Below are 17,019 nucleotides of genomic sequence, written 5' to 3'. Positions count from 1 at the left end.
ATGACAAGAGGTCTCTCTACTTCCTCATGGCTTTGCTAAGATGAAATTTTACCTCATATTTTCTAGTAATATTTACTAGATCCTGTCAAACTTTCTTTACACTTGGTGCTGCCTCTTTCACACTGGAAAATTTTGAAAATGGTAGTCTCTGGGATAACAAAGGTGTCTTAAAACATGATTATCATTACTTCTATCTTGTCCATTCAGTTAAGGAGGGATAATTAAGACAATTTCTAATAATGTCAGTATAATATTTAAAATTGTTCAAAAGGCCTTAGCCAAGTCTCAGTGCACTTGCTTTGATATAGTTACATTTCTTTCATTAGCTTTGCTGAAGAAATAGTCTAGCCACTGAATACAATTTCTGATTTCATAGATTTTTTTCACCAAGCTTAACTCCTGTTGTCACTTACAACTTTTTTTTTTTGACAGTTTGAGTCAAATGATAGGGAAATCACATACTCACAAATATATTAACAGAAACATTTCTACATCTTTTGTGCCTCTGCAACCGTATCTACCAGCCTAGGTCCCCACATTTGCCTGTGTTCCCTTCATACTACTTTAGGAATCCCACCATGTTGTGTTTTGCTTGGTTGGTTGTTTTTTGTTTATTTGTTGACTTGTTTTGCAACAAGTCATGAACTAATTAAAATTTCACAAAACACAGATTTGTCCTTATCTTCTTGTCCACAATCATCAACTTTACTACATGCTGATGGCCAGATAATAATGTTCTTTTCTGACACTGGGGAGGGTATGTGCTCTGGTAAGCGCTGTGAATTGTGCAAGACTGTTGAATCTCAGATCTGTACCTCTGAAACAAATAATGCAATATATGTTAAGAAAGAAAAAAAAAAAGAAGAATGTAGCAGGAGGGGAAGAATGAAGGGGGGGAAATCGGAGGGGTAGACGAACCATGAGAGACGATGGACTCTGAAAAACAAACTGAGGGTTCTAGAGGGGAGGGGGGTGGGAGGATGGGTTAGCCTGGTGATGGATATTGAGGAGGGCACATTCTGCATGGAGCACTGGGTGTTATGCACAAACAATGAATCATGCAACACTATATCTAAAACTAATGATGTAATGTATGGGGATTAACATAACAATAAAAAAATAAAAAAAAATAATGTTCTTTTCTGAATTCTACATTTTGTTTAGTTGCCAGGCTAGTTCCATGATAAACCTACTCAAGAGAAGTCTGAATTTCTAACACACACCTCTACCTTGCTCTCAGAGAGGTAAAGCAGCAGTAGAGCTGTTAACTTTAAAAATCATTGTGTAGATTTCTTCTGAGAGTGTAAACCAAATTGCTACCCCTATCATCAATTAAAATATTTAATATTACCTGGCATAGATTTGCTACTGCTTTGCTTCCATTAGACAATACATTTTTTTTTTTCATGTCTCAAAGCTATCTTAAAGTATCACCTCAGTGGCTTGCAATGAATAAATAAAATTCAGAAAGCTTTTTGGAAGCAAACATGAACCTGATAAGGTTCTGTAAAGAAGAGCTAAAGCGGCCAAAATACACATCCTGATGCTTTTAGATCTTGTAAAATTTGGCAGCGAGTTTATTTCTATTTAAAATTGCAAAATTCTTCAATTTAGTAAACAATGTTGTAATTCTCTGGAGAGAATTTAGGAATTAGTTCAGCCTGGAAGTCTGAATTGCAAAACAGAGATGTGAACACAGAACAGGTCCTAATATGGTCCACAGATAGGTGCAAACAAAGAGTATCATAATCCTAAAAATGGTATTTACTTCCAAACATGAAAGCATTAACTCTCTAATGAACTGTGAACATATTGAGTCAATTCTGATTTCTCATTACTGAGTATATTAATAAGTTTAAAATGTGTAAGTGACACTAAAAAGTTTTATTATAGTAATAGGCTTTTAAAAATTATACTTCTCTATTTTACCATGAGTATCTCCAGCATTCCTACACTCAAAGCATTTTAGTGAATTCCTACTAAACTCTAAAAAATACTGCATCAATGCTATATACCATTAAATGGTTACTTTCAAAGTGGGGATGATATTTTATTAATGCAGTGCATTTTGTTTTAATTAACTTACTCTTGCTTAAATAGGGAGCCCTGTATTTAATCATGATAATGCTATTAAGAAAAAAAAGACAAAAAAGAACAGACCAGGATAATATCCAAGAACTGTACAGCTTCAAATCCTAAGTGTTGAAAAGGCCTAGCATATAAGCAAAGAAGAGAAAGGTCTTAGGCAGTTTAGCATGAACTAGGAGACAAAGGACATTACTAATTTTTTGCTTCGAAAAGAAAGAACTCACTTGAAACCCTGATGTTTCCTATATCAGTGTCAAATGAAGCCCAAGCATACACTACTCTATACATAGTCTTCAGACAAAATATCTCTAAGGTGATACCCACTGAAAAGAAGGTCAGAAGGTAAGATGGATATGCTACCCCCAAAATATTAATTCTAAGAAATAATTGAAAGGCCATGAGAATTATAAAATTGGCCACTTGCCATTTGTACTCAAAGAACCAGAGTTGAAAGTGACTTTAAAGATGATACATATTTTATATTTCAAAATTGTGATCTAAGAGTCAATATAAACATGCTTATATAATACAAGAGATAAGTTCCTTTCCATAATACTCAACAAAGGTTCCTATCAAGCAAAACTTTGACTGACAAAACACATAAAATATTTTTGAGGATGTGATGTATGCTTTAGAGGCACTGGATGGATGGATGGATGGATAGGTGGGTAGATGTATGTATGGATGGATGTATGGATGAAAAATAGGAATGGAAGTACTCACAAGTCTTGGAGTTCAGAATACATAATAGGAAGAGGATATATTATGGTTTAATAAAATCTGAAAAGTATTTTGTATTTTTAAAGATACCATATAAAGATAAAATGTCATTAAAGACATAAAAATTTACTGATAAATTACAGCAGTAGTTCTCAAACTATAATATGCATCAGAGACATCTGGAAGGCTTATTACGACTCAGATTACTGAGTCTCACCTCCAGAGTTACTGAGGTAGAGTCCAAGAATTTGGATCTCTAACAAATACCAGGGTGATGCTGATGTCACTGGGTCTAGAAACTATCCTTTAGAAAGCACTGAATTAGAGACTTTGTTTTCTATGGGAACAAAAAAGCTTAGGGAAAAAATTACATCTTGTCATTTATCTTCTTTTACCATTAGCAGAAACTATATAGTAAACTTTAAAAGAAGTATATTCAGAGAAATTTACTGAAGACTGGTTACTTATAGGTCATTTTTTTTTCTCTTCCATGACTAAGAATGTGTAGAAATGAGCCACTGACAACAAATAAAGTCTAACAGCTTTCATTATTATTAATTCCTTTCTTGATTCCTTATCTAGACATGTTACTAAATATCACAATCAAAATATGAGTTTACTTAAATGACAGAGTTTTAGCAATGTAACTGATCATTATTAATAAAGAACCTAATTTTAACATTGGAACTATTTTTCTAAATTGAGCTATTACATGTCAAAGACCTTGATGGGCAGTCAAAAACAAAGATAAGTAACATATCTGTGCCTTCAAGGAGCTCACATTTAATAGAAGAAGACAAGATAGACACATAATGAAATAGTTATTATGAGAAAAATGTTCCTAATTGAGATGAAATACACGAGAGGAAGTGGCTAGATAAAGGAGAAAAATGCCTAACAGTCTGTTGAGGTCATGAAAGGATCTCACAAGAGGGAAAAACCTGACTTTAGTCCTAGAGAATAAGTAGGCATTCACTAGATAAAGAAGAAGACAGACATTATTCCAGGCATCATATTATAACAGAATCAAGGCATGGGACAGTTTGGAGTATCATGAAATACCAGGTATATCTGGAGAGGTAAGAATAAAGTAAGATTTAACTGTTAGGAGTCAAACAGAATTTTATCTTGGAGTGAATAATGAGCCTACAATAGGAGGACACAGAAGGGATTTCTATTGAGTGGGAGATTGAATCAAGATTACTCTAAAATCTCCTTAGCCTCCAGCATTATTTTTAATAATATGTATATAGGGGACAAGTGGTCTTTATTTAAACACAAAAAAATAGTATTTTAAACTGACATTTTAAGTCCTCCCTCCGGTTTCATGAATGCAGGTTAAACTCAGTATCCTTAACAGGTCCCTAAAGAACATCTCATTTATTTTTATTATTCTTTTCTGACTTCCCTCCCATACTTTGAGTAAAGAGAACTAGACATAAAACTGATCTAATATAGAGCACAGCTGTGATACTTTAGGAGTATTTGCATGTTTTGCCCTGGTTAAATAAAATAAGAAACATATTTTTTATTCCTAAATGCAGTTATCACTAAAGCTTACACAACTATAGTTCAAGCATATCATCATGAACTACTAGTTATTATGGCTCTCGAATCTCACTTGGGATTGCTGTAATAGTGTCTTCCATGTCTTCATCCAATCGGCAGTTCACCTAACACTAGTTCAGACCATAATCGCCTACTTGTTTATGAGAATGTCATAAAATCACAATTCTTACTGAAAGTTATATTTAATGTATTATTTTCTCATGATCTATTTAGAAAATTAAATTAGTCTGCAAGACTTGGTAGTCCTAAAACCATTCTGGTTGCTTAGTAGTATTTTTTTAAGCGGACAACAAGTTGGAACATTGGACATGCCCTGGTGTCAATATTAAGTCTAACTACCAAGGTCATATTTTTGTTTTAAAAAATGAATACAACACTGCCCTGTCCTAATCATCAGAGACTTTTCTAGACCCCTCAGCTACAATTTTTACAACACTTTGAAAAATCACATAAATATGCAGCACCCCCAATATTTCTGAATATCAACATACTTTCTAGACAAAATTTGTTTAAAAAAATTAAATCTTAAGTATTTAATGAAAAAGGATTTTAAGATACTTGAGTTAATAACACAATATCCAATGAATTCAAATTAGAATCAAGTAACATTTTTCTCACTTAAAAATGAAAGCTTATTCTTATTTAAGAGATTTTTAGTCTGTATATTATTTAGATTTTTTTCTTCCACTTGTTAATATTAAAGACAGCCTTTTGGCTATTTATTACATCTTAGTAGATTCATCAGATTAATCAGATAGTGATCAGTAGGGAAGAGATGAAAACTACAGTCAAGCCTGTGTTATTCAAAAATATTCAGCTGCTGGGTACCAGAGGGGAGGGGGTGGGAGGATGGGTGAAGTAGGTGATGGGATGAAGGAGTGCACTTGTGATGAGCACCAGGTGAAGCACGGAATTACTGAATCACTATACCGTACACCTGAAACTAAGATAACACTGTATGTTAACTATACTGGAATCTATAAAAACAAACAAAAATATATAGTCAAAATTTTAATTACTCAGTTCTGTTCCAAATAATTTCACAATAAAACAGTACATTGAGCATATTTCTATTGTTAGTAACCTGAAAAATATTCAGTATAATAGTAAATAGAAAACAGTTTATATTATTAGCTAGTTCCATAAAAGAATATGGTTAAAAATTTTAGGCAATTGTCATAAAAGGTCAATTCACATTCTAATGATGAACTGAAAATTATTTTTATCCTTACTTCTCTCTTTTTGTGACCAACTCCCATCTATATGAAGCATCACTCATGCCTAGTCTTTAATTAGGACCAATGTTCAAATAAGATAGTTATGCCAGAAGTACACAACAATATGGAGAAATTTAAACATCCTGAAAACTGAAGAAATCTGAACTATACAGAGCAGGTACTAAAAAGCCCGCCAGGACCCTGGGCACTGGCAAGGATACCACTGCAAAGGCCTAAAATTTCCTAAAAGATAGGCAACATGTAAGAGAGAGGGAGGTTGGCATGGGTAATAGATTCTTCCCAAACTCCAGCTCCAGATCCCAAAACACTTCAAGTAAAAGGTCACTTAACAACTCCTTGATAAGAGATTTCTTCCAAATGAATCTTATAGTCAGAGGACAGAAGACCTAGGCCAGCTAGCATGCATAGGCTGCCATGTACAGTAACAGGCACTCCAATTTCCCATTCTGCTCTTCCTGCAGAAAGCACGGACTCTCTGCTACACTCCATGAATGATAACCACAGTGCACATCTAGATTGTAGGATCAAGTATTGAATCCTAGGCATAATTTTGACACAAAGCATGAAAGAAATAATTTTTATCTTTTTTTTTTTTAAAGATTTTATTTATTTATTTGACAGAGAGACACAGCGAGAGAGGGAACACAAGCAGGGGGAGTGGGAGAGGGAGAAGCAGGCTTCCTGCTGAGCAGGGAGCCTGATGCGGGGCTCGATCCCAGGACCCTGGGATCATGACCTGAGCTGAAGGCAGATGCTTAACGACTGAGCCACCCAGGTGCCCCAATAATTTTTATCTCTTTATCAATATTCTCTATTTGATGAGTCATTGCCATTATATATGCTTTTAATTCTTTAAACAGGATTTCCTTTAGTTCTTTGAACACAGCTGCTAAATCCAATATCTGGGCCTCCTCAAAGACAGTTTATAGTAATTCATTCTTCAATCGTATGGGTTAGATTTTCCTATTTCTTGCATGTCTCATAAGTTTTTGTTGAAAACAATATTTTAGATAAAAACTGCAACAACTCTTGATTTTGACCTTACCAGGGTTTTGTTTTTGATTATTTGTTTAGTGTCCTGCCTGCACTAATGCCTGAAGTCTGTTTCCCTTGCCCTGTATAGTTTCTGATGTCTCCTGTTCCTTTCTTTTTTTAAAAAAAATTATTATTTCTACTTTTAAGTCGGACTCATAGGGGCTGCCCCTGGGTCAGCATAGGTTAGTGACCAGCAAATGACTGGTCAGAAAGGCTTCTTCCATCTTTTGCCAATGGATCTATGTGTGACTTGGAATATACGTTCAAAGTTTATCCAGTTTGCAAGCCTGCCCTGAATATTACTTTCTGCCTTCACAAGGCCTCACATTCAGCCATGGACTAATGGCTCCCTAAGGGCCTCTCCAGTTTTTCCTGAACATATTTACAACCTTACAGATACACATAATGTTCCAGACTACTAAGGGTAAGTACAACTTTATCAAGACCAACTTTGGCTACCTGGACCCTGGATCTTTGTTATCTGTCCCAACAAGTAGTTAGACCTCTAGCCTTCTCTTATTGGTTGCCAGTGGGATCATTATTGTTTCTACTAATCTCCATGTACATGGGATTTCTCATGCTCTGCTCCATATAGCCAGTCTCTTCTGGCTGACACTCTCTCAGCATGACTGCCTTAAGAAGCTGGGCACTGGGAGTTCTGGGCAAAATGCCAGATTCCCACTGCCCTTATTGAGGCTCAGTAGATTTTCTCGATAAATGCTTCTTGATTTGTTATATGCCTTTGGTCAATTTCTGGAGTCTTAAAATTGGTGTTTTTGACAATTCTGTCTAGTTGTTGCTTTGTGGAAGAGGATTTGCTGAGCTCCTCACTCAGCCATTCAGGGGTCCATGCAGACTTCCTCAGGACCTCTGTGTCAATGTGTGTCTGAGAGGGGTGATATTAAGCCAAGACCTGAAACCCCCTCGATTTCTGCTGATGGAAGCCTTCGCGTGTAGGTTCTCTCATCTTTGAGATGGAAAGTAGAACGAGAGTGACTCCTTGTCCTAATATTTAATATGACTTAGGGATAAAACTAAAATAATATCCTGATCATCTCAGTAGCTTCTGGAGCTAATATCAAATATACTCTTATAAAAGGTCTTGAAGTTCTGACCACTTGGTCCTATCAGTCTAAATGTATATATAAGACAAGTGGCAAGGAATATAAAGAAATCTCAAAAAAAATGTATAAGCAGAACTTTTCTGATACTCTGCTTAACTCTTACTTGAGGGGTACCAAAATAGTCCCAGGTAAGCCATTAACATTGCTTGGTGAACTGGAAAAAGAACCAATACTGAGGTTTACAGCAAACTTTAAATACAGACCAGTGCTTTTCAAAATGTGGTCCTTACACTAGCTGCATTAGAAGCATCCATGATATTTCTTAAAATGCAGATTTCTAGGACTCACCTTCTAGGTAAAGATTTAGCATCTAAGGGGGTAGGAAGAAGAACTCTATATTTTTAAGATGCAACCCAGGTAATTATTATGCATACAAAAGTTGAAAATCAGACACTTTCCTTTATCAACCCTATCCATTCTTACCCATATTAGAATCAATTATATGGATTAAGAACCAAAATTGAGATGTTAATCCATATAGTAGCAATCTGGAGAATAGAGCTTTAAGTAAATAATAATAATAAAGGTAAAAAGTCTTCTTCCTCAGGGTGTGGACTTTCTTGGATCTCCTTTTTCCTGTTTGGATTGCTTCTTCAAACTCACCTGTAATATGCTACTTCCCTTGATGGGAGGCCCAGGTTGCCTGTTGGTTGGGAAGCAGTAGCTTTGGGAAAGGAGTTCACATTTATACTCTGTGTAAGGGACAAAAGAAGTCCTCACATGTTCACAGAATACCTAGCCTAACTTATCAGGTAAAGATCAGAAAATTCAGTCTAAAACTCAAGTTAGCAATAAAACATATTCCATTATCTGGAGCTTTTTTCTTATACTTGTTTTTCAGGAAACCCAGGAAGGTGGAAGCCATGTAGTAATAAGCACCAAAGAATTCAGAGAACCGTCAGTTACATAAACTCACAATTTATATTACTTTTAATACCACATTCTATGGCAACTGACATAGACCTTTTAAAAATCTTCATGACATTTGCTAGCATAATCTTGCAAAAATTTTGTTATTACTAACATTTATGAAATGTTAGGCTAGAAGAACAGTTTTTCTTATGTTATTAAAAAAAAGCTTACTCATGGTCTAAAATTACGGAAACTGTTGTTTGAATGAGAATAAATATGCCTGAAAATAAGCCCCGGATATGTGGATTGGCAGGATAGCCAAATACACTATAAATCTTAAGTAAAATGGGGGCGCCTGGGTGGCTCAGTCGTTAAGCGTCTGCCTTCGGCTCAGGCCTGATCCCAGGGTCCTGGGATCGAGCCCCGCATCGGGCTCCCCGCTCAGCGGGAAGCCTGCTTCTCCCTCTCCCACTCCCCCTGCTTGTGTTCCCTCTCTCGCTGTGTCTCTCTCTTCAAATAAATAAATAAAATTAAAAAAAAAAAATCTTAAGTAAAATGAAAAGTATCACCGTTAATTGACTATATTTGTTTTCATTGAAAAGTTGCAGTAATGCAATCATTGAAGTATTTTAATAGGATTTTATATAGTTAAAAATAAAACCTATTAATAACTAATTATTAATTTGAGTCTAAATCTCCCACAAATCCAGCAGATTAAAAAGCAGGTTACATTTATGCCAGCTGTGAGAAAGATCTCAACACGCTGCATTAATCTAGCTCATACCTATACTCTGGGTCACTGTCATAGGCAGAGTCTCTGTATAAAAGACCTCTTTTCAGTTCCAGTTCATCTTCTTTCTCTGGGTCTCTCTCATCCTGAAAAATTTAAAGATTTCCATTAATTCATTTTATAATTAAAATGATGCCTGTTTCTTTGGGAAATGTTCTCCCTCTCCCCCATTATAAGAAATGAATTAAATGCTTGGATTTCTTAGGAAAGAAAAAAAGAGTAGGTGAGAATTCATTATTCTGTTCAATAAAATATAGTTTTATTATATTTATCTAATAAGGCTTATCAAAGACGAGACACCTGGTAGATGTTTCCTGCATCAGTAAATGAACAGGAATGGTTACTGTATGATATGTAGTAAGATATATAGTAATACCTTACACATTGTTATGTGAACTCCTAAAAGATTGTTCCTGCACTCTGAAGAATAAGTACCTGGGAAACTTATGCAAATGTAAGCATTCTAACATGTACCTATTATTCATAAGCTAAAATGCAACAATAAGCCACAAGAAACAAAAATGAAAGGCAAGGTAGTTGGTATCAAAATACATGGCTACTCCTCTTATGGGCAGCCTGTTCTTAACTTCTAAAAGACACATTCCAGGACATAAGAAATAGAATTCTAAAGAGATAGATTGTAAACTATATCATCCACTGCAACTATGTTCTTATGTATGGTAATTCTGTATAATTTAGTATCAAATATCTTTCACGACTACTAGCCAAAACCCTTGTCCCTTAGTGGGACAGGAAAAGACATAAAGACAACTAGGTAACAAAAGAAGCTAGTAAGCACAAACAGATTGCTATAAGGATTAGTATTAATAAGGGAGTCATTTACTTTATGTGAGAAATCTGCTGAACAAAGATTATGAAGAAAAATGTTTCTAAAAAATTTGCTGATGGCATGAAATTGGGAAGGGAGCATTCAGTTAAAAAAATGGAAGCAATAAAATATAGAGCAAGTCTAAAAATCACAGAAAATGTGAATATATATTTAGAATTGTTATAGCTTCTAGGTGAAACTGAACCCTTTAAATTATGAAGTAACTCCATTTATTTCTATTAATGCTTTTTTTCCCTTAACTTTTTTTGATTTACTGTTACTATAACTACAATAGCTTTCTTAGTTAGTGTTTGGATGGCATTTATCCTTCTATTTTCCATCTTTCCTTATTATTAGGTTTTAGATCTTCTTAAATATCATATAGCTGGATGTTGGTTATTTTTGTCCAGTCTGATGAGTCAGTGAAGTGGAGCATTAACATTACAGAAAATGTAATTGTCTGTAATGAGTGCAAAAGACACTACAAAATAAAGTGTAAGAAATTTTAAAAAATCTAATATGTTTTCAACCTTCAGAAAGATTATGCTACAAGAAGCGCTGAATGAAAGAGATGTAAATAATACCTAATTTTTAATTCTTTCCTTGGAAAAAGCTATTCACTCCTGGATTATATAAGTGATATCACACATAAGCATAAATCAATATTCCTTGTTTAATTTTGTCAATACAGTTGAAAAAATTAATTTTTGACCAAGAGTAATAAAAAACATTGACTAAATTTTAAAGTTTACATATGAAAAAATATATAAAAGTACCTTAAAAAATCTGAACCTTATTAAATAAATCCCTATTTTGAGTTGGGTACTTACTATCCTATGAGATAAAAAAATGACCAAGATATGGTTCCCCTATACCTGTGGAACAAAGTTGTTTATTCTATGAAGTTCCACAGGTAATAAAAAGGAGCAAGGGCAGAATTATTAGGAGACAGAGTAAAGGACAAAATAGGGAAGAATGTTCTAATTAATGGAGCATTCTAAAATCAGAATGACTGCCTTTAGAGGAAGTAAGACCACAATTACTGAAACTGTTCATGCAGAGCATTGATACACATCTAGATCAAGAAGTTCATGAAAGGGAATTCTGCCCCAAGAAACACAAAGGACCAGATGATCTTCATGGTTATTCCCTTCAAATTTTAAGACTATATTTTGTGACATTTTATATATATTCAATACATATACATATCTCTTGTAGGAGTCCTGTTATAGTCTTTCTTTTAAAGGTCAAATTATATAAAAGCAAAGAGGCAAAACAAAAAAAATCACACTTTATTATAAGCTATTAACTATCAGTAAAACAAGCATTTGAAGAGATGTATCATTCTCATTAGTGCCAGGAAATACATTCCTGGGGCAAGGAAAAATGATTCCCCTCTTATTCCTTATCAACATTCCCATTTGCCAACATGTAAATACAGAAAAATGGATGACACCAATATTTGCTGAGTTCCTGTAAGGTATTCTAGGACTGTGTTAGGTCCTCTTTACATGGGTATCATTTAAGCCTTTAATAACCTTATGAAATAGGAGGTACTGAAATCCAAAAAATTAAATAACTTGGCCAAAGTCATACATTATTAACTGGTAGAGCTGGGGAAACTCAGATCTAACTTGATTTACATTATACTGCCTCCTACAATGCAAATGAAATCAAAACCTCCATCCCAAGCCATTAGATTACTCTCCTATATGAAAATTAGGCTCAAACTTTCAGCTATATTTTTCAGCTAATATCTACTTGTTTTTTTATGAGGGTGTTCCGAAATAATATAGTCCAGAAGAAACTTTCTCAGGATTTCCACGAAGAAACATTTTTCTTTCAGCAAAAGTCATTAATGAACATTATTAAAAGAAGCTGTGGGATTTCCTTCCCTGAAACTGGCACTAAGTTAAATGTCCTCTTAAGATTCCTTTCATCAGGGCGCCTGCGTGGCTCAGATGGTTAAGCGTCTGCCTTCGGCTCAGGTCATGATCTCAGGGTCCTGGGATTGAGTCCCACATCGGGCTCCTTCCTTAGCAAGGAGCCTGCTTCTCCCTCTGCCTGCCACTTCCCCTGCTTGTACTCTCCCTCTCTCTCTCTCCCTCTCTCTGGCAGATAAATAAATAAAATCTTTTTTTTAAAAAAAGATTCCTTTCATCAATGATCACTACACCTTTTGCATGTGATTGACATCTTACTTAGACTACCCCTGGGACAAAGAAATAAAAGGTATCTACTCATGCTTGCAAACTGAAAAATTTAGGGACAAAAGTGGTTAGTCTAAAACACATCCAGAACTAAAAGGCAGCAATCTCACTAATTACATAGTGTTTAAATAAAATATACACCTGTCATTCTCAAACACATGAAATTCTCATATATAGTTAAAATACCCATAAGGTGTATTTTATTGCTATCAAATTCAATACATTATTTATAGTGAATTGTGTGCAAGACAAGAATTCAAATAGAATTTGATCATTAGTTCTAATATGCATTATCACCCTGGACAAATCAGTTAGCCTTAATGGCTTTAATTTCTTAATTCATAACATAGAGAAAATTTAGGTAGACTTGCTTGCTTAAAGACAAAAGGAAAAGAAGCTGAAGGACTAACTTTGAATTGAGGTTTTTCTAATTCTTTCTTTCTTTATTTGAGAGAGCGAGAGAGTGAGTGGGAGGGAGAGGAAGAGAGAATCTGAAGCAGACTCTGTCCTGAGTGTGGAGCTCCATGCGGGGCTCTATCTCACGACTGTGAGATCATGACCTGAGCTGAAACCAAGAGTCCGAGACTTAACCAACTGAGCCACCGAGGCACCCTGAGGTTTTTCTAATTCTATAACCTGGTTTATATTATAAGTGTAATAGAGAATAATAAAGTCTGAAGGGAAGACCACTTAAAGAATACTTAAATGGTAACTTTGACAAATTGCTAGAGGCAGAGTGTGAAAAAGTACGTGTGATGGTTAATTATATATGTCAACTTGGTTCAGCCATGGTGCCTAGATATTTGGTTGGACATTATTCTGGCCATTTCCATAAGGCTTTTATGGATGAGATTAACATTTACATGAATGGACTTTGAGTAAAAGAGACTGACCTTCATAATGTGGGCATGCCTCATCCAGTCAGTTGAAGGCCTTAAGGGACCAAAGGCTGACCTCCCCCAAGGAAGAAGGAATTCTGCCAGTAGACTGCTTTTGGATTTGAACTACAACTCTCCCCTAAGTATCCAGCCTACCTCATCAGATTTTGGACTTACCAAGCTTCCAGAATTGCATGAGCCAGCTCTTTAAAATTTCTCTCTCTCCATATATGTATATATGTATATAAATACACACACATACATACACACGTTCTTTTGCTTCTGTTTCCTTGGAGAATCCTGACTCACACAATATGAGAATGAAAAACTCATACAATAAATTAGTTGGAGACTTCAGTACTTCACTTCCAACAATGGATCAACAAGGAAATGGAAGACTTGAACAACACTATAAATGAACTAGATCTAACATCTACAGAACACACTCTAGACAATAGCAGAATATGCATTCTTCTCAAGTATACATGACAAATTTTTCAGCAGAGACCATACATTAAACCATAAAATGAGTTTCAATAAATTTAAAAGGACTGAAATCATACAAAGTATGTTATCTGGCTGCAGTGAAATAAAATTAGCAAATTAAATCTTTATTGAAAATTCTCCTACAAAGATGGGCTTATTTAAAAACATTTAAGAAATAAATAATCTTACACAAACTCTTCCAGAGAATGATTGGGAATATTTTCCAAATCTTTTTTTTTATAATTTAAATTCAATTAATCAACATATAGTACACATCATTATTTTCAAATGTAGAGTTCAATAATTCATCCGTTGAGTATAACACCCAGTGCTCAAATCATTTTTTTAAAAACTTATTTATTTGAGACTGAGAGAGAGTGTGAGCGAGCAAGTGGCAGGAGGGGCAGCAGGAGAGACTCTTCAAGTAGACTCCCCGCCAAGCAGGGAGCCGGACGCGGGGCTCCATCTCATGACCCATGAGAGCATGACTTGAGCCGAAACCAAGAGTGGGATGGTTAACTAACTGAGCCACCCAGGCACCCCTCCCAAATCATTTTTATGAGGCCAGCCAAAACTTAAGGAAGACATTAAAAGAAAGGAAACTTACAGACCAATCACTATCATTAACTTAGACATAAAAATCTTAGGTAAAATATTAGCAAATCAAAACCAGTAGAGTATGTGTGTGTGTGTGTGTGTATAAATATATATATATATATATATATATAAATATATAAATGACTAAGAGTTTTGTTCCAAGCATGCAAGCATGGGTTAACATTTGGATAATCAAATAAGCAATTTACCACATTAAAATAAAGAGAAAAAGCATTTAATCATCTTAATGTCATAAAATTCATACATTTACAATAAAAATTAAAAAGAATCATAGGAAAAAGAATAGAAGGCATTTCTGTAATCTGGCAAAGAATACCTACAAAAAATGTATAGCACACATCATACTTAATGTTGAATTATAAAAAGCTTCCTTCTTTGGATGGCAAACAAAACAGGATGCCCTCTATCACCACATCCATTTCATACTGCTTTGGAAACCCCACATAGTGCAATAAGGCAAGAAAAAGAAATAAAGAAAGGCATAAAGATTAAAGAGGGAGAAATAAAACTGTCATTCTTTACAGATTATATTATACATACAAACACGAAAGAACTACCATATATTAACATTAATATGTGAATGTAAAGTCACTGGATACAAGGTCATTATACAAAAATCTATTACAGCCATTATACTAAAACCAAATAGAAGATACAATTTTAAAATATACAATTTATAATAGCATTAAAATATCCAACATCTAGGAATAAATCTACTGAAAGAAATGCAACTATGATAATTATGACATAATTGGGAGAAATTAAATATCTAAATTAATTTTAAAAGACACCATTTTCATGGATTGTAAGACTCAATATTGGTAAGATGTCAGTTCTCCCCTAGTTAAAGCACAGATTTAATGTAATCTCAGTCAAAATCATAGCATGTTTTTTTAAAACAGACAAGCTGGTTTTGGAATGCAGATGAAAATTCAAAGAATAAAGAATAACCATAGCAATCTGCAAGCAAGAACAAAGCTGAAGAACCTCTGCCATTAGATACCAAGAGTTACTATAAACCTATAGCAATTGAGAAAGTATGATTTAGTACAAAATGAAGAAGCCAAAGAAACAGAAGAAAATCCAGAAAGAGACTCACATATATACAGTCCCAATGGAAAAGAACAGAATCCAGGACCATCTCCATGTAAACAGAGTAAGGAAAAGAATGGCCATTTGAAAAAAAGATGATGGATCATAAACATAGGGGAAAAAAATAAACCTTCATCCAAGTCTCACATTATACATACAAATCAAATCCACATGCATTGTAGATCTAATGTGAAAGGCAACATGATAAAATATTTTTTTAATGGAATATCTTCAGAATCATGGTTAACTGAAGTTTTCCTGTATGGATGTAAAGAAAGCACTAACTAAAACACTAACCAAAAGGAGAGGAAAATTGGGCTAAATTAAATTAAGAACTTCTATTCACAAAAGGACTCTTATTAAAAAAACAAACATGTATGTCACAGATTGGAATATATTCATAATATAAAACATACCCATCAGAAAATGTCCAGGAATGAAAAGACCTTAAGAGGCATATGGTACACAGGGAACAAGTCTAACATGTGCTTTTTGAGAAGTACTACAAAGGCCAAACTGGATAAAAATAAGAGAAAATCATAGCTAAGTGTACAATATTAAAGTGCTGAAAAGAAATAACAATGAAAAAATCTTAAAAATTGCCAGAGAAGGGAATTCTAGGAAGATGTTAGTGACAGCGTGTGGTAGGCAGAATAAGGGTGCCCAAAGATGTCTAAGCCTTGATTCTCAGAACCAATGAATATGTTACCTTACATAGCAGTAGGGAATTTTGCAGATTTGACTAAGGTTAAGGATCTTGACAAGGGAGAATTACCTTGGATTATCTGTCTGGGCCCAATTTAATCAAATGAGTTCTTAAAAACAGAAAAACCTTTCATGGCTGTGGTCAGACAGAGGGAGATGTGATTAAGAATTAGGATCAAGGGGCACCTGGGCAGTTCAGTTGGTTAAGCATCCAACTCTTGGTTTCGGCTCAGGTCATGATCTCATGGATCATGAGATCGAGCCCCATATAGGGCTCCTCACTCAGTGGGGAGTCTGCTTGAAGATTCTTTCCCTCTGTCCCTTGCCCCACGTGTACTTGATCTCTCTTTCTCTCTGTCTCAAAAAAAATAAATCTTTTTAAAAAAGAATAAGGGTCAAGGAGATGCAACGCTGCTGCCTTTGCAAATGGAGGAAAGTGGCCACATGCCAAGGAACGTGGGTGGTCACCAGGAGCTGGAAAAGGCAAGGGAATTGATCCTTCCCTGGAAACTCTGTAAAGAAAACAGCTATGCTGACACCTTGATTTTAGCCCAGTGAGAGCCATGCCAGGTCTATAGAAATGTAAGATAATCAATTTGATCTACTAAGCTTGTGGTAATTTGTTATAGTAGCAATAAAAAACAAATAATATTTAAAGGCACAAATCCCCTCATAAAAACATGCAGAAATTGTTCTGGGGTTAGATGGAATAATTCATGGCAGACCAATACTCCTGTTGAAAACTAGAAAAGCCAGAAACAAATATAAATTTATATATTTTAAGC

At 34.8% G+C, this 17,019-nt stretch overlaps 1 protein-coding gene across 5 annotated transcripts in view; it reads right to left on the bottom strand.

Moving 5' to 3' along the window:
- Positions 1-17,019, bottom strand: part of SPATA6 (spermatogenesis associated 6) — a 147,758-nt gene that overhangs the window by 17,081 nt on the left and 113,658 nt on the right. For 3 of the 5 annotated variants that reach the window (XM_036106601.2, XM_036106602.2, XM_036106606.2), the window contains exon 12: positions 9,411-9,502. The exons of the other annotated variants lie outside the window; for them this stretch is intronic. In XM_036106601.2, the coding sequence (XP_035962494.1) occupies positions 9,411-9,502 (92 nt within the window). The remainder of the gene's footprint in view (positions 1-9,410; positions 9,503-17,019) is intronic. 5 annotated transcript variants of the gene reach the window in all.

This window comes from Halichoerus grypus, chromosome 5, assembly GCF_964656455.1.
Source record: "Halichoerus grypus chromosome 5, mHalGry1.hap1.1, whole genome shotgun sequence".
Classification (NCBI taxonomy): domain Eukaryota; kingdom Metazoa; phylum Chordata; class Mammalia; order Carnivora; family Phocidae; genus Halichoerus; species Halichoerus grypus.
Note: the sequence above shows the minus strand (reverse complement) of the source record. Positions and strands in the feature narration are given on the sequence as shown.